Below are 18,456 nucleotides of genomic sequence, written 5' to 3'. Positions count from 1 at the left end.
AGAGGCAGTTTGATATGGGGCACAGGTCAGTGGATTGGGTGAGAATAATTTGAGTCCTCAGATCTGATATGGATGTCATCACCTGGAGAGTGTGGAGTACATACAGAGCAAAAAGAAGGACTAGAATAAGTGTGTTAGAAAGTGAAGGGCAAGCTAGGGAAGGATAGCGAGGAGGAGTGTCAAAAATGAGTTAGAAAACCAAGAAAGAGCGATGTCTTAGAATGCAAGAGAATTATATCCAGAAAATTTGAGTAGTCATGTCAGATGCTATTGAGTGGTTGAATGAGATGAACAGAGAGGTGCCAGTAGGATTTGGCAGGATGGAAGTCATTAGTCATCTTGTTTACATATTTCAGTAGAGTAGTGTGACAGAGCCTATTTGGACCACAATGAAGAGCAAATGGGAGGTGCAGCATGGAAGCAACTTTTTGATATACTTTAATGAGAAAAAAAGAGACAGGAAGATACTACATGGGGCCAGCAGTTGCTTTTTTCCAAAATCAATTACATTAGGATGTATTCTATGGCCTTGAAAACATTTCTGAAAAAAAAAGAGAAATTGATGGCAAAGGCAAGACAGAGGGAAGTAATTTGGTGCCAGATCTTTGTGCGTGTGCAGGATTTGTATATAGAGCAGGAGTAAAGTTGTTGGCTTTAGACTAGAACAGAAGGGAGTGCTGGTAGGCTGGTAGCCTTTGTTAGGAAGAACAGCAAGAGTTCATGGAAAACTAGATGAGGTGATCAAATGAGAGGTATAAAAAGATGGTGATGAAAGTCTGAGGACAGAGAGAATGATGAAAAAACAGTGGTCTTGGGAGCAAATTCATTGAGACATCCAGTAGAATTCCCAGATATAGTTGAATGCACTCTCCAAGTGTGCTGGCAGATATTGAAGGTGAGACTCAAGCAGTTTGTTTCAGTATCAAGGGTATAAACTAGGGTGTTTGAGGCAGCAGTCTTGTCAAGATGATGTGATGGAGGTATTGGGAATGGTTAACAGGAATAGACAGATACAGAATAGAGTGAGATAGAGAGCAAGTACTGAAGTAACACCGAGGGAAGAGCAGCCCTGTAGTTCTTGGAGAAACAAGTTAGGTAATGTTACCAAAAATTCAGGCTTTGGGTGAAAACAAGCCATGTTCAGCCACTAGTCAACTGAGACCTTAGATAATTTATCTTCTCTGTGCCTCAGATTCTTCATCTGAAAACTGGCATCATCTGATAAACAGGCATCTGTCATAGGAGTAATATTTTGCAGTTATTTTGAATGTCATTAAGGTAAAAATATATAAAGTGTCTAACCATGGGCCTGGCTGCAGTCGTTATTATTGTCAGAGTCAGCTCACTTTCCCTGCTCCTGCCCTTGCTTTGCTGTCACTCGTCCCATTGGTTGTCTAGATGATTGCCACCAGTGCTGGGTGTCACTCTTACACTTCCCTCTTGGCTCTCACAGCTTTATTTTTGTGGTAAACTCTTTTGATACATTCCCTCCTGATTGGGTAAAATTTTTGAGGTGGTCTCATTCTTCCTGAAAACAAACATACTCTGATTTGTTCAGTGCTATTATATTTTATGTATGTTTTTATTAAGTGGTTAAGTGAAAACAGCTGTCTTTCCCCTCTCTTACAACAGTCTAATCCACTTGCAGGAAAGCCAGAATGCTAGCCTAACTCGTGTCCCAAAATATTCTGATATGAAATGGTGTTTTGAAACCTCTGTTAACATGAGCCAATGATTTCTTTAATCTATTACGACATATGGTTGTAGTACTGGTGTTAACCTCTAGCCATACTGATCTGCTCAAGTGACCTAGAACAGCATACTTTTTCTCTGCCTGGCATACTCCCTCCCCCTCTGTGTCTCCATTCCTTGCTTAACTCATTATACCTCTTTCTTTTCTGGTCTCATTTGTTTCAGTGTACATACTACATTTGATGGAGGCTTCCTTTCCCTACCTTTCTAAAATAAATTCTTAAGGTTTTATGTGTTTCCTTCAGAACGTTTACCAAAACTTAAAATTCTTTTATTTAGTTGAGAAAAACCAACAGTTGGTGTTTTTTTTTAATCTCTCTTACCTGAATTAAGTGCTTGATTTCCAGGAGATGTTGATTAAACATTCCCAAATGAATAATGGAATAGCTAATATGTACTTGATTATGAGTCTTAGTGACAAGGACTAAGAACTAGATTAAGTGCTCATTAAAGTTTAATTTTTTTAAATTTAATCTTCATAAAAACCTTAGGAGTTAGGTGTAACTCGTTATATAGAGAAAGAATGGATCACAGAGCTATTAAGTGGTAGAACAACTATTGCTTTCCTTATATTGTAATTGAATCCGTCACTGGGGCATCTAACTCTTTGTCTCTTTGGTTTTTAGGAACTTCTAACAATAGTAAAACAAAAGACTACTGAAAATTTAGATGATGTCACCCTCTTGTTTACTTTGAAAGCACTTTGGAATCTTACAGATGAGTCTCCAGCTGCTTGCAACCACTTTATAGAAAATCAAGGATTGTCGATCTTCATCCAAGTCTTGGAGGTGGGAAGACAGAATTAGGTTTATATGTAAAGTTCTTTTTTTCACGGTAAAGTAATCTGTATATTCTTTTGACAGACTTTTTCAGAGTCAGCAATACAAAGCAAAGTACTTGGTCTTTGGGTAAGGTGAATCGTTTTCAGTTATTTCTGATTATAAATAAATTAAATAAATAAATAAATAAATAAATAAGAAAACTAACACTTATGTAGCACCTACTATATGCTTGGCACTTTTGTAAGCAATTTCTGTGTATGAACTCATTTAATGTTCACATGATTCCCTGTAAAGTGATACCATATCAGTCCTCTATTGCTGTGAACAAACTACAGCTTAAAACAACAGCCATTTTCATTTGTAGCAATGTGGATGGAACTCGAGGGTGTTATGCTGAGTGAAGTAAGTCAGGCAAAGAAAGACAAGATACCATATGTTTTTACTTATAAGTGGATCAGGAGAAACTTAACGTAGGACCATGGAGGAGGAGAAGGGGACAAAATAGTTGGGGAGACGGAAGGAGGCAAACCATGAGAGACTCTTGAATACTGAGAACAAACTGAGGGCTGATGGGGGTGGCAGAGAGGGGAAGGGGGGTGATGGGCATGGAGGAGGGCACTTGTTGGGATGAGCACTGGGTGTTATATGGAAACCAACTTGACAATAAGCTATGAAAGAAAAAAACCCAGCCATTTTATTTACTTTTGAATCTGTGAGTCAACAGTTTGAACTCAGCTTAGCTGTACAGTTCTTCTTATGGTCTCAATAATTCCGGTGGAGTTATTCATGTTGCTGTAGTCATCTGGTGGCTCAACTAAGGCTAGATGTGCTTAAGATGGCCTAACTCTCACTGAGACAGTTGGTACAGGTTGTTAGTTGGGCCTTGTATCTCTGTAAGTAATTTCTTCTTCTTCTCCTCCTCCCCCTTGCCTTTCTCTTCTCTTCTCCACCCCCTCCCCACACCCCAGGGAGTTCTATGCCCAATGTGGAGCTTGAACTCAAGACCCTAAGATCAAAAGTTGCATGCTCTACTGACTGAGCCAGCCAGGCACCCCTTTCATCATGGACTTGTTTTACTTGGCAGTTTCAGGGTAGCACTAGAAGGTAAGCCCCACTGTGCAAGTGCTTCTTAAGCCTCCTCTAATGTCTCATTGAGTAAAGCACACTAGGTGGCCTGGGGTGTTTCCCAGTAATCACTTCTCCATTTCTCAGTAACAACTGGGTACGCTCCACTTCAGTTCAATTCCTCTCTCACAGTTAATATCAGAAGTTAAAGGGCTCAGGCCTATAAGACTGACCCCACTTCAGTTGCCAGTTGTAAGTCTTGGCCCACGCATACTTCTGACCATCTGGCTATAAATTACGAGTTTCCACGACCCCTTCCTCAGGTTGATAATTTGCTAGAATGGCTCAGAGAACTCTGGAATTCAATTTGCTTGATATTGTCAGTTTTTATAAAGGATACAACTCAGAAACAGTGAATTGTAAGAAATGTATATGGCTAGGAAGGATGGGTACATGTACAGCTTCCATACTCTCTCTGGGCACACCACCCTGCCAGCACCTTGATGTGTTTACTGACTCAGAAGTTCTCTAAACCCTTTGTTTAGGATTTTTTATGGAGGTTTCATCACATGAGCATGATTGATTGTTAGTTCAGTCTTCAGTTCCTTTCCCCGCCTCCAGAGGTTTTAGGGTGGGGCTGAAAGTCTCAGGCTTCTAATTAAGGTTTGGTTTTTCTGGCAACCAGTCCCCATCCTGAAGCTATTTATTTAGGTGCCTGCCAAGTGTTGCCTCATTAGAACAAAGATGCTCTGATTATTCTTATCACTTGAGAAATTCTAAGGGATTTAAGACTTCTCTTTTAAGAACTGGCAACAGAGACCAAATATATACTTATTATTATGTGTCCAAGGTTAAGCCGACATTAATGGTGGACACCCCTTGATGGGAGGAGCAGCAAAGTCACACAGCTAAGTCACACAGGGATAGGAAAAATTGTGTTACGGTCTATTTATCCTGTTACCTAAGTAGTAGGAGGCAGCTCAAATATCAAACTCAAGCAGTTTAGCTCTAGACCCTCTGATAGTAACCACTTTACCATACTTTTTTATCAAGGCAATCAATTAAAAACATTTTTTTAATGTTTTTTTTTTATTTCTGAGAGAGAAACAGCATGATCAGGGGAGGGTTAGAGAAAGAGGGAGACACAGAATTGAAACAGGCTCCAGGCGCTGAGCTAGCTGTCAGCACAGAGCCCGAAGCAGGGCTCGAACCCACAAATCATGAGATTATGACCTGAGCCAAAGTCAGACACTTAACCGACTGAGCCACCCAGGCGCCCACAAGGCAATCAATTTTTTAAAAATTTCTTTGATTATACATTTATACTACCTGTCAGTCATGATATCCATAATTGAGAAATTTCTTTGTTTCCAGAAAGTAAAGGTGAAGATTTACCGAAAGTAATGAAGACATACTGTAAATCCCTACAGTTTGCCATGCATGAAATACATCAAGCTGATGGTCCTTCAGTGTTGGGGAGGGGTTTTAGACAGGTATATAAATAATTTCCTGATTTAAGATGGACTGTGTTAAGTGCTAGAAAAGCACAAAGTCTAGTGGAAGCTTTTGATTCTAGAGCATGCAGTCTGGGACTATGTCTTTACTTTAGCATCCCTAGCACATACAGGACTTAGAACAGAGTAGAGGAGATTAAATGATTAGTATTAGAAATCTGGAAGGTACAAAAAAGTAGAAAGATAGGACAAAAGAAGTAGGAGACAAAGGTCTTATAGCTAGGGAAGATGAGAAAATATAATCATTTAAGGGACACTGTAATAAAGAATATCTTGAATTTTGGCAGAAGGTGGGAAAAGCAATAGGAAATAAGGCCAGAAAGGTGGATTGAAGCCTCATATATGCTATATAAAGCTAAGTATCCTACTACTAGCTAACCTTTCCTAAAAGGTCTTTTACTTTTTTCTGAGTCTCTCAGAATGTGGAGGGTTTTTGAGGTTGCCTCCTTTCCTTCCTTTTTCTGAATGAAGAAGACCCACGTTCTCCTCTAGCTTCCATCTTCTCAACATTTTGTTCATAGACTATTGAAATGAAAAAGATACTAGAAAAGTAGCCTTTGCCAAGCTTATAGGAGAAATTGTGAGATTCATGTCAGGTGTCCTCAGTTATAGTAAGGAGGCTGTCATGTCCCTCCTCTTCTGGGGCTTCCATCTGATCAACTTAATGCTGAAATCCTACTATTGATGAGGATATGTATAGCTAGCTTTGGGAAAAACTGGGGTGAGTCTCAAAATAGTACAGTTTCTGCTGAAATCAATAGGGTATAGCTGGTCTTGTAAAAAAGCTCGGGTAAGCGATCTCAAACAATATAGTTTTCTGCATAGTGCTGTATGATGCTATTTTGAACATACTAGTCTCTAGGTATGCTTTTCTGAAAACTGCTTCACAAGGAACAATAACTGCTATATTCAGTTTGACTATGTGTTTCGCTTCTGTGGTGGACAGACCCTAAGGTGACTCCCAGTTATTCTGATCTCTTCTTGGTGTTCATGTCTTTGTAAAAGCCCTCCTCTCAAATGTTTGACTTGTTTCTAACCAACAGAATATAGCAAAGATGATAGGATATCAGTTCTGTGATTTTGTTATAGTGTTTTTATACAGTAGACCCCTCTCCCTTATCCATAGTTTCAGATAGTCACAGTCTGGAAGCAGGTGATCCTCCTCCTGAGGAATGATCCTAAGGTCAGTAGTAGTAGCCTAATGCTATGTCACGTGCCTATGTCATCCACTCTTTTATCTTGGCATATAGGCATTTTAACATCTCATCACAAGCAGAAGAGTGAGTACAGTGAAAAATAAAATATTTGAGTGAGGGCACCTGGGTGACTCAGTTGGTTAAGCATCTGGCTCTTGATTGTAGTTCAGGTCATGATCTCACAGTTTGTGAGTTTGAGCCCCACATCAGGCTCTGTACTGTCCGTGCAGAACCTGATTGGGATTCTCAGTATGTTGAGAGAGAAACCACATTCATTCATGTAACTTTTTTTTTTTTTGTAGAGAGCAAGAGAGAGCACAAGCAGGTGAAGGGCGGAGAGACAGAATCCCAAGCAGGCTCTGCACCATCAGCGCAAAGCCCAGTGTGGGGCTTGAACTTACAAACTGTGAGATCCTGACCTGAGCCAAAACCAAGAGTTGGACACTTAACCGACTGAGCCACCCAGGTGCTCCTATAACCATATATTGTAATAAAAGTTACATGAGGGGCACCTGGGTGGCTCAGTTGGTTAAGTGTCGGACTCTTGATATCTGCTTAGGTCATGATCTCATGGTTTTGTGAGTTTGAGCCCTGGGTTGGGCTCTGCACTGATATCATGGAGCCTGCTTGGGATTCTCTCTCTCTCTCCCTCTCTTTTTGCCCCTCCCCTGCCCATGCTCTCTCTCTGTTGAAAGATTGTTTATATATATATATATATATATATATAGTTATATATATAGTTATATAGTTTTATATATATATAGTTTTATATATATAGTTATATAGTTTTATATATATAGTTATATAGTTATATATATAGTAATATATATATAGATATATATAGTTATATATATAGTTATATAGTTATATATAGTTATATAGTTATATATATATAGTTATATATAGTTATATAGTTATATATATAGTTATATATAGTTATATATATATAGTTATATATATAGTTATATATATAGTTATATATAAACTATAAACTATATATATAGTTATAATATATATCATATATAGTAATAATCTATTATTTGTTAATCTCTTACTGTGCCTAATTTATACATTAAACTTTATCATACATATGTATGCATAGAAAAAACAGTATCTATAGGATTTGGTACTGTCTGTGGTTTCAGGCATATCCACTGGGGGTCTTAGAACATATCCCGCTCAGATTTAGGGGGACTCTTGTGTTAGTCCTTCTTGCTAGTAGACCTGCTAGAGAGACTCTTCTTCCATGTGTTTGAAAAGCAAGCTGCTAATAAATAAGTGGTTGGAGAAAGAAGGCCCCATAGGAAGTAACTGTGGGCAGCTTCTAGGAGCTAAGGGTGGCCTCCAGCAAGAAAATGAAACCCTTAGTCTTAATGAGTGTTGTCAACAGTCTGTGAGCTTGGAAATAGGTTTCCCTCCAGTGGAGCCCCCAGATGAAAATGCAGCCTAGCCAGCACTTTGATTGTGGCTTTTTGAGACCTCACAGTAGAAGCGCTAGCTAAGCCATGAATGAACTCCTAGCCCACAGAAACTGAGAGAAAAAAATGTGTGTTGTTTTAAGCCACCAAGTTTGTGTTAGTTTGTTAAACAGCATAGAAAATTAAGATATAAAATAAAATACTACCTGCCTTTCACTGTTGCTGTTAAATTTCAAGCTAATGTAACAGATAGTAGGCCCTGAGCAATCTTAAGTATTTGAGTCAGGCCTGGATTTTATTTGAGTTCAACCAGTTATTAGCAGTGTAAACCTGAAAAGTTCTAACTGACAAGTTAAATCTTGCTGAGTGAATTATTTCTTTGTAAAAGCATATTAAAGATTAAATGAGATAAGGCAGAAAAAGGACCTTTTTGTCTGTCTAGTACAGTGCCTGGCACTTAGTAAGTGCTCACTCAGTGATTTGTCATTACTAATATTCTCATCATCAAGGGATGAGATTGTGGGTATTAGGCTATCCTGAGAGGGAGGAGGATGGGGCGAAGTATTCTGACTGTATCTAAACTAAGCAGTAGGAAAAGAAGAGGAACCGTTATCTGATTCTCTCTTCTTTCCTATCCCGGATATTTTCTGCTCCATTTTACCTATAGAACAACATAGCTGAAGTTAGAGAACTCTCTTCCAAGCTGGTGACTGAAGATGTGGTGAAACATATCAGCAGCTTGCTCCATAGCAAAGAAATGGAAGTCAGCTATTTTGCTGCAGGTATCATAGCCCACCTGACATCTGACAAGCAGCCCTGGATGTCCCATGACCTTCAGAGGAGTGCTCTTCTCCAGGATTTGGTACAAGGACCATTCATTCCTCTTTACAAACTCTGTCGTAATCTCTTCTTGCATTAAACTTACTTTTCTAGTTTATAACTATTTTATTCTTATTTTTTTTTTAATGTTTATTTTTCAGAGACAGAGACACACACAGAGTGTGAACAGGGGAGGGTCAGAGAGAAAGGCAGACACAGAATCTGAAGTAGGCTCCAGGCTCTGAGCTGTCAGCACACAGCCTAACACAAGGCTCAAACTCACAGATCATGAGATCATGACCTGAGCCTAAGTCGGATGCTCAATTGGCTGGGCCACCTAGGCACCCCAAGAATTTTAGAAATATGTATTAATTGTAGAAAATGGGAATCATAATAAAAAAAGTATAAAGAAAATATTCTAAATCATACTTAATCCTACCATCCAGTCCTAACTTCTGTTAACACTTTGTTACGTTCCTCCTGATATTTTTCTTTTATAAAAGTTACACATGCAAATAGGTGAATGTGGCTTTAGCAGTTCTCTTTTCCACTTTCAGTGTTTTTTCAAGCTATTTCTTTTGATATTTATCTCCATATCTAAATAACATCTGTGGCTTCTTCTTCACTTTGCAGTTTTAGGCATTATCTGTTTATTCATTTTGCCACTCTGGAAAAAGATTCTTTTTCTCATTTTCCCTATGCATACCCTTTCCTATACTCATAAGTATATATATCTTTTCAGTACATTCAAATACATCCCATCTACTTCAGCTTCTTGAGACTTCTTTCTCAGAACTTTCTAGTTTTTCTTCCATGTGGTCTGCTTATTTGTGTATCTGCTATACTGCTGTCATTCCAGTATATTCCTTACTGTCATCCTGGAGATTTCTCCTTACCTCTCTGGTGTTGGATTCCCTGTTTCCTGGATTGCATGCCTTTCTGGTTTTTTGGTGTACTCCCTCATTCTTTTGGATATTACCTAGTAGCTTTCTCAGAAGAAATGAATGAAATAGAAAATTTCAAACTTTACATGATCTCAGAGTCATGAGATTGAGCCCTATGTCAAGCTCTGCTCCGGGCATCAGGCTCCACGCTGGGCTTGGATTCTGCTTAAGACTCTCTCTTTCCCTTTCCCCTCCCAACCTGCCCACCCCCGTACACTGTCTCTCTGCTCTAAAAAATAAATAAATAAAAAATAAAAAAATCAGACCGTATCTGTTTGAAAAGGCCATTATTTTACCTACACATTTAGTTTGTCACATGGTTGGGTATAGAATTTTAGTTTTGGAATATTTTCCCTTCAGACTTTTTAAGTCATTACTTCTTTGTCTTTGTTTTCTGAGTATCACTGTTGAGAAGCCATTTTCCTTTGTAACCTTTAAGATTTTTGTCCTCAAAAATCGGCTGTAGTGTGCCTAGATATAGGTTTATTTTCATCATTACGTTGGCTACTGATTGCTCTAGAAGCTTGTTTCCTTCAGTTCTGGGAAATTTCTTTCTCCTTCTCTCTTCTTTAGTCCCTCCCTCCCTTCTTTTTTTTTTTTTTTCTTCCTTAGGATGTTGGCCTCCCTGGACTCAATTTTTATTACCTATTTCCCTGTTTGTTATAATAAATATAAATTTAGAGAGAGAGAATGGGAGAGAGAGAGAGACAGACCAGAAGCAGGGGAGGGGCAGAGAGGAGGACACAGAATCCAAAGCAGGCTCCCGGCCCTGAGCTGTGAGTACAGAGCCTGATGCTGGGTTTGAACTCACGTACTGTGAGATTACCTGAGCTGAAGTCAGATGCTTAACCAACTGAGCCACCCAGGTGCCCCTTAATTTTTAAACTTTTTTTTTTTTTTGAGAGAGAGTGTGAACACACAAGCAAGGAAGGGGCAGAGAGAGAGAAAATCCCAAGCAGGCTCCACACTGTCAGTGCAGAACTCAGTGTGGGGCTCGACTTCACAATTTGTTGAGCTCATGACCTGAGCCAAAATCAAGAGCTGGACACTTAACTGACTGAGCCACCCAGGTACCCCTAACATATACTTTTAATATATTAACCTGTTTTTATTGTTTATTTTTTAATATTTATTTTATTTTTGAGAGAGAGAGAGTGTGAACAGGGGAGAGAGACAGAGAGAAGGAGATCCAGAATCAGAAGCAGGCTCCAGGCTCTGAGCTGTCAGCACAGCCCAAATAGGCTTGAACCCACAAACTGTAAGATCATGACCCTAAGCTAAAGTTGGATGCTCAACTGACTGAGCCACCCAGGTTTCTCAATATATTTATTTTTTATAGCTTTTAACATGTCTTTATATATTATGTATACTTAAATATTTATATTTTTTAATTTTCAAGGACTCATTTTTGTTGAGTGCTTATTTTTCATACAATATCTTACTCTTTTCCCATGGCTGTTGTATATATTATCTTTTTAAAGGTAGTAATGATTAGTTTGGTTTTTTTGGTTTGTTTGTTGGTTTTCTTAATTTTCCTCTTCCTTTAAGGTTTCTGTTTTCTGCAAGTTGCTTTTTCCCCTATTTTCTTCCTTTATGTTTCAGATTTTCTTAAAGTATATGGAGATCTTCAGCTGTCCAGTCATATTTAAGAGGGGAGTTATTTGGAAGCTAGGTGCAGATAGGTAGAACTTGTGAACTGTGGTCACTCACCTAGAGTGACCTGTATTAGTCACTGTCGTCATCATTAGATCTTCTGTCCTGAACTGTTGGAATTTTCCTCAATAAGAATTTTCTATTCTCCTGACTGAAAATGATAAGCTTGGTTCCAATGGTCTGAAACCCCACTAGAGGAAGAATGTTGAGTCCACGGGACCCTTAGCATTTATCATTTAGATTTTCATTTCATCCCTGATTTTAACATGGTACTCCAACCCTTAATTGTTCACAAGGTTGGTTGCTCAGTCCAGAAATTTTTGTTATGTGTGGAAAGAAGATCTGGGAATATTAATTCTTGGGTCCTTTCAGTCACTCTTCCTGTTTTAACCCAACTTCTTTTTTTTTTTTAAATAGTTTATTGTCAAGTTGGTTTCCATATAACACCCAGTGCTCATCCCCACAATTGCCCTCCTCCATGCCCATCACCCCCCTTCCCCTCTTCCCTACCCCCATCAGTCCTCAGTTTGCTCTCAGCATTCAAGAGTCTCTCATGGTTTGCCTCCCTCCCTCTCCCCCACTATTTCCCCCCTTCTTCTCCCTCATGGTCCTCTGTTAAGTTCCTCCCAATCCACCTATATGTGCAAACATATGGTATCTGTCCTTTTCTGCCTGACTTATTTCGCTCAGCATAACACCATCAAGTTCCATCCATGTTGCTACACATGGCCAGATTTCATTCTTTTTCATTGCCATGTAGTATTCCACTGTATAGATAAACCACATCTTCTTGATCCATTCATCACTTGATGTACACTTAGGCTCTTTCCATGTTTTGGCTATTTATTTTAACCCCACTTTTGTTCTCACCTCCTGAAGTACTTGTGCCAAATTTTAAGTCTTTTTAGGGGTTCTATTCAAAGTTTTTAATCTCCAGTGCTAGATCTGTTATATCAGTTACCATTTTTCTTCTGCTTTGTTCTTTGTATGGTTGCCTTCTTTTATTTTAAACCATTTCTACTATTTCTGGTCATGGGATTTAGGAAAGGAATGGATGCATGCCAAGTCCTGCATCTTTGTAAACCGAAGCCCCCTTTTATTGTACTGTTTTCCACATGACTTTGCTCCTATTCTACATATATAACAGATATCTGCTTGATACTTTAGCAGGTAGGTATCTTTAATTTGGGTGATCATTCCCATATTTGAAGATTTGTTTTTTTCATATATATGTAATTATAAATGGCATGAAACAGCCTATTAGGACCTTTTAAAAGTTATGGAATACAATACTAGAATCCTGGTTTCTCTTTTTGTATAGTATGAAACCATCCAGAATTGGCCAAGTTCAAGTTGTAAGATGACTGCGTTGGTGACCTACAGGTAATCTCTTGATGGAGCAGTACTCTTCTGAAAGCTTGTCCTCATTGTACTTACTATGTAGAGACCATGGTACAGTGTTAAAACATAGTCAAATAGTCTTATGTTCAAATCCTATTTCTCTGTGATTTTGGGAAAATCACTTATAGAAGACATCTGAGACTTAGTTTTACTCATCTGTAAAATGAGGCTTACTATGTGCAAGATTAAGGATGAAATCACATACTGAACGTAAAGACTGTCTAACATAGAATGCAATTTTCTTAAGCGTTAGCTTCTGATATGTGCTCAACAAATACATTTCTCTCAATGAGGAAATGATCCTGTGGGGAGAAGGTTAAAAATAATTATTGTATCACAGACACTAGCCTGAGTTCTAAAGGAACTTCTTTGTACCTTTTCAGATCCTTCAGGGCATTTTTCCCACTCCTTGGCAACTTCTCTCAACCAGCGGTTCAGCTCTGGGCACTATGGGCAATGTATCATGTCTGCAGTAAAAACCGTATGTATTCAAAACATAATAGTTTTCCAGCTATTTTTCTGTATAAAGGTTAATTAAGTTCAAGATGGAATTTTGACAGTTTGTTCACCTATGTACTGGACTTAATTTTTTCTTAAAAAAAGAAATTGAAAAATGTTTTTATTTAAAAAATGCTACAGAATTATAATATATTTGGGGGCTCAAGCAGTATAGAAAGTGAAAGTTGGCTCCCAGTCTTATCCCCACAGGTAGGTACTATTAATAATTTGATAACTATAACTATCCTCCCAAATACTTCTCTATACACATACTGTAGTTTGTATATACTATATATAAATATCGATTTTTTTTTTTTACAAATAGTTTATTGTCAAATTAGTTTCCACATAACACCTAGTGTTCATCCCCACAAGTGTCCTCCTCTATGCCCATCCCCCCTCCCACCTAAATATGGATATTTTTAAACAGAATGGGCTCATTCTATGCATGCTGTCCTATAGCTTGTTCTTTTCATTCAACAGTTGATCATGAATACTCTTCCTATAGTAACATATACATCTGCTTCTCTGTAATGGTCTGGAGGAGGCTGGAGGACCACGAGTCAGCGGTTGTTTCCCAGCCAGGATAAATGTTTTTACATGTTTGGCTGTTTGGACAATTGGGAACTTAACATTCTTTGCTAAGGATTATTATAAATATTTTTGCTTTAAAATATAGACTATAATTATATAGTAAAAAAGTCAAGGAATAGCTTTTAGAATTAAAAGATTAGCTATTAACAAAAGTATAAAATTCCCCAAATCATTTTAACAAATAATGAAAGCTATATACGAGAAAATTGAGAAATAATGGAGAAACCTGAAGTAATCATGAGACATACTGTAATCCTAGATGGAAAGACTTTTTAAGAGACAGATGTCATATCTTTTCAGCTTATGGTTATGCTACAATTCAAGTGAATGAGTGAGAAGAGGGATCTGAAAATTATTCTATTTCTTTTTTTTTTTTTTTTAATTTTTTTTTTTTTATTTATTTCTAGAGAGAGAGAGTGAGCAGGGGAGGGTCAGAGAGAGAGGGAGTCACAGACTGAAACAGGCTCCAGGCTCTGAGCTGGCAGCACAGAGCCCGACGCGGGGCTCGAACCCACGAACCGTGAGATCATGACCTAAGTGAAAGTCGGACGCTTAACCGACTAAGCCACCCAGGCGCCCCTGAAAATTATTCTAAAGTTAACCTGGCAGAATAAACAAGAAAGAACTGACCAAGAAAAATGGTTTTTAGGAGCTTGCCCTAACGCTTCTCTTTAAATTATAAATAAGTATTGTGAATTGTGTTGGCATATGAACAGCTACAGGCAGATCTGTCAGAATAGCTCTTTGGTTTATGGCAGCTAGAATTTAGTTGAGTGCTTTCTCTGTGCCAGGCAGTATTGCAAGCCATTTATGAGTTCACTCAAATAATCTTCACAACAACAAGAAGAGGGTAACATTATTATTACTCATCTATTACAGATGAGAAAACAAGGCACAGAGAACTTAAGTAACTTGCTAAAGTTAAAATAGCTAACAACTGGCAGAGCTCCAGATTACCACTATTCATTAGACTGTTCAGTATTTCTTCATTCTATAGATATAATAATTTATTTTAACCAGTCTACTTTAAATGGACGTTGTTTCTAGTCTTTTCTATTACAAGCATTAGTTTATTGAATATTAACATATTTATATATATGAATATGGATTAATATACAATGAATAATGACATACACATACTATGTATCTCTATTTATCTATCTATGAATTGAAGATGCACATGTGGGTAATTAAGGCGACAGATGCTAAAACCAGACTGACTACCCAGTTGGTGCTCTGTTCCCAGTCTCTGCCAATTACTAACAGTGGGAACTTGAGCAAGTTCCCTGACCTCACTGTGCCCCAGTCTCCTTATCTGTAAAATGGGGATCAAAATACTTACTTCATAGAGCTATGAGAATTAAGTGGGTTGGGGGCGCCTGGGTGGCTCAGTTGGTTGAGCGTCCAACTTCAGCTCAGGTCATGAACTCGCAGTCCATGAGTTTGAGCCCTCTGTGGGGCTCTGTGCTGACATCTCAGAGCCTGGAACCTGCTTTAGATTCTGTGACTCCCCCTTTCGCTGCCCTTCCCCGACTCACGCTCTATCTCAAAAAAAAAAAATAAAACATTGGAAAAAAATTTTTAAAGAATTAAATGGGTTAATATTGGTTAAGCATTTAAAATGTTGCTAGGCTCATAGTATTAGCATTTGTACATAGCATAGTATTAGTTCACGCATAGAACATAGCATTTGTTAAATGTATCATTTTGCAGGTATATCATTTAATTGTAGAATATTTAGAATTGCAGACTCAAAATATTAGGAACATTGTGAGATTGTTTTTTTTAACGTTTTATTTATTTCTGAGAGAGAGAGAGAGAGAGAGAGAGAGCGTGAGCAGGGGAGGGTTAGAGAGAGAGAGGGAGATACAGAATCTGAAACAGGCTCCAGGCTTTGAGCTGGCTGTCAACACAGAGGCCGACGTGGGGCTCAAACCCACGAACCGTGAGATCATGACCTGAGCCAAAATCGGTCCCCCAACCGACTGAGCCACCCAGGCGCCCCGGAACATTGTGATTTTGATAGGCATTGCTAAACTGTTTACTAGTGAGTTATCAGTTTTCATTCATGTCAGCAATGTATGAGAAGTTGCCATTCTTAGAAAAACATGTTTAATTGAACTTTTTGATCTTTGCCAATTTAAAGTGAAAGTGATGGTCTCACTTAACATTTAAGTGAGGTTAGCCATCTTGTCCATTGATATTCTTTATTCACCTTTTGTCTACTGTTTCTTGGTCTTTTTAATTTTAAGAAACTCTTGGAAATATTTTTTCCGCAGTTTATTGTCTTTGTTGTGTTTCATCAGCCTTTTGTTATACAGCCTCTGGGTTTCAGGTCACAGTTAGTTACACTTTCCAAAATTGATGAAAATTCTCCCCTGTTTAAAGATCTTATTCTTCCCCTATAGTTTTCTTATGGGGTGTCTATCAGAAGTATCTTGTATCTTCTCTCACTTTATCCTCTCCTATCCTTAAAAAAGTAATAATTTCCATACATTGGCCCTTTGTGCTACATTCTTGATAATTGCACATGTTTTTAGATCATTATTTCTCTCTGTGTCTAATTGGCTTTTGGACTGATTAAGAGAATCCTTTTTAGAGTGCATTGTGGACACATTCCCTCAGCAGTTTGTATTTGCTTCTGTCAGGTGCTCTAGAGGTATTCCTGGGATTGAACTAATTTTCATGTTAACTTTTTAGCTCAAGGGTTCCCAGAATATTTAGGTAGTATAAATTCAAATCCTATACCTACCCACTCCTCCTGTATACCTACCTAGAGGCCAAGTGTTTCATTGTCTTATTGCTTCTTTCCTATAGTTCTCTGAAGGACCAGCTTTATGCACTGATACATATTTTATTATTTATAATTGCTTCTAACTTTGGAAGTTAAAATCTAAATTCTTAGATTACTGAAACTGACAGTTCCTTTCTTCCCCAGGAGAGCAGGTAAATTTACATGAGCTTAGGTGCTATCTGCTCTCTGTGTCTGGCTCCTGGACAAGTTCTTTACTTTGTACACATGAGTATACACTTAACCTTTTTTGTTATATTTTATCCAGCATCTAGTGTTAACAGGTTATAATAATAGAAGTTCCTATCTGTTTAGCTAGGATTTTGAGGCATAGAGTTGTCTGGAAATAAGCATACTAAAATAATCATTTATAATTGCACTACACAATCCAAGCATTATTTAAGATTTGATGATTTCTTTTTTTTTCTTTTAATTTTTTTTAATGTTTATTTTTGAGAGAGAGGGAGACACAGAATCCAAAGCCGGCTCCAGTTCCCACCTGTCAGCACAGAGCCCGACGTGGGGCTCAAACGCATAGACGGTGAAATCATGACCTAAGCCAAAGTCAGATGCTTAACTGAGCCACCCAGGTGCCCTTTGACAGATTTCTTTTGAATTAACTAATTTTATCTGTTAATTTCTATGTCAGAGGGCTTAAACCTTGGTACCCTTTCTTCAAAAAAGTGAATTTGGTGACTTGGGAATATTTAAAATGCCAATTTGTCTATCAGTTTTCTTTGTCTGATTTTCTTTCAGCCAGCAAATACTGCAGATTGTTAGTCGAAGAAGAAGGATTGCAGCTTTTATGCGACATACAGGAGCACAGTGAGGCAGACCCCCAAGCACAGAAGATTGCAGCCTCCATTCTAGATGACTTCAGAATGCATTTCATGAATTATCAGAGACCCTCTCTGTGTTGAGTGTCCTCCTCAGCCCCTGGGGTGCTGTCTGTTCCTCGGTGTCAGCCCTTCTGCCTTGTCAGCAGTTCAGTGTTGAAACAAGTTGTCATTGGAGTTTGTGAGTTGGCTGCCTCACTGGCCTTTTGCTGTTGATTTTCTATAGGCTACAAGAAGGCTGGATTTGAACGATAGCCATAATCCTAAATCAAGTTGGAATCATTCTGGGAACACCCCTTCAACACCTTTGAAAAATCAAGCCTGGGACTCTGGGGAGACCGGTGAGCTTGTGTTGGAACAGCTGTGCCAGTTACTTTTCTGAGCCCTGGCTAGTTTCTTAACTCTGGGAGTTTGGGAGAGGAAGGGGAAACAAAAGACCTACAGGGGGACCTTGGTATTTAGGTTAAATTAAACGTTTGAAAGACTATCCTGAATTGTTATTCCTAGTGATGCTACTAGAAAAGAAGTACATGAAAAAGCTTTGCAAAATACATGCTTATAAATGTGTTGTTTGGACAGAGGGGAGGAAAACGAGGGGAAAATTTTTTTAATAAATACCAAAGTACCTCCCACTTGTGGGGTAGAGGGAAGAAAAAAATATATTTTTTACAATTTTGGATATTCTGCCTTTGGCCTTTTTTCTCCAACTTTACACATTAGACTGAACATAACATTCTGTGTAAGCAGGTGCCCTGGTGGAAAATAATGAGACTTGATGACTGTGAGTAGAGTGTTTAGATGATGATTATATGGGCATTGTAAATCTTGATCCCCCCAGGTTTTGATTTAAGTGGGATTGTGACCAAAACTGAGTGGAAGAGGAAAGGCCAGGAAAAAGACTTTGCTCTAGATTTCAAGAGTGCTCTTACCTAGCATGAAGACAAGAGATATAATGGGCTTTTGAGAACCAGCCTCAACTGCAGTATAAACTATCAGAAACTTCTGTTTGTGTCCTTTGCAAGCCTCCTCTAAGGAACAGAGTATGAATTCCTTCCTTATTATTGACAACCAAGGAAATGTGTTTTGCCATTCATTTGTTTAAGTTTTCCAAAGAACAAAACTACTCCTTTTTGATTAGGAGCATATTTTCATACTAGATGTTTGTGCTTTAGCTGGCCAGACTTTTTTTTTTT

The 18,456-nt window shown here is 38.3% G+C and overlaps 1 protein-coding gene across 1 annotated transcript in view; it reads left to right on the top strand.

The window, feature by feature from the left end:
• Positions 1–18,456, top strand: part of ZYG11A (zyg-11 family member A, cell cycle regulator) — an 88,869-nt gene that overhangs the window by 54,176 nt on the left and 16,237 nt on the right. Inside the window, exons 8-13 of the mRNA XM_039238122.1 lie at positions 2,379–2,540; positions 2,616–2,660; positions 8,395–8,589; positions 12,465–12,526; positions 12,928–13,025; positions 17,184–17,604. Of these exons, the coding sequence (XP_039094053.1) occupies positions 2,379–2,540; positions 2,616–2,660; positions 8,395–8,589; positions 12,465–12,526; positions 12,928–13,025; positions 17,184–17,347 (726 nt within the window). The 3' untranslated portion in view covers positions 17,348–17,604. The remainder of the gene's footprint in view (positions 1–2,378; positions 2,541–2,615; positions 2,661–8,394; positions 8,590–12,464; positions 12,527–12,927; positions 13,026–17,183; positions 17,605–18,456) is intronic.

Source organism: Hyaena hyaena, unplaced genomic scaffold (assembly GCF_003009895.1).
Source record: "Hyaena hyaena isolate Hyena2069 unplaced genomic scaffold, ASM300989v1 scaffold_5, whole genome shotgun sequence".
Lineage (NCBI taxonomy): Eukaryota > Metazoa > Chordata > Mammalia > Carnivora > Hyaenidae > Hyaena > Hyaena hyaena.
This window is presented reverse-complemented; position numbering and strand designations above follow the sequence as displayed.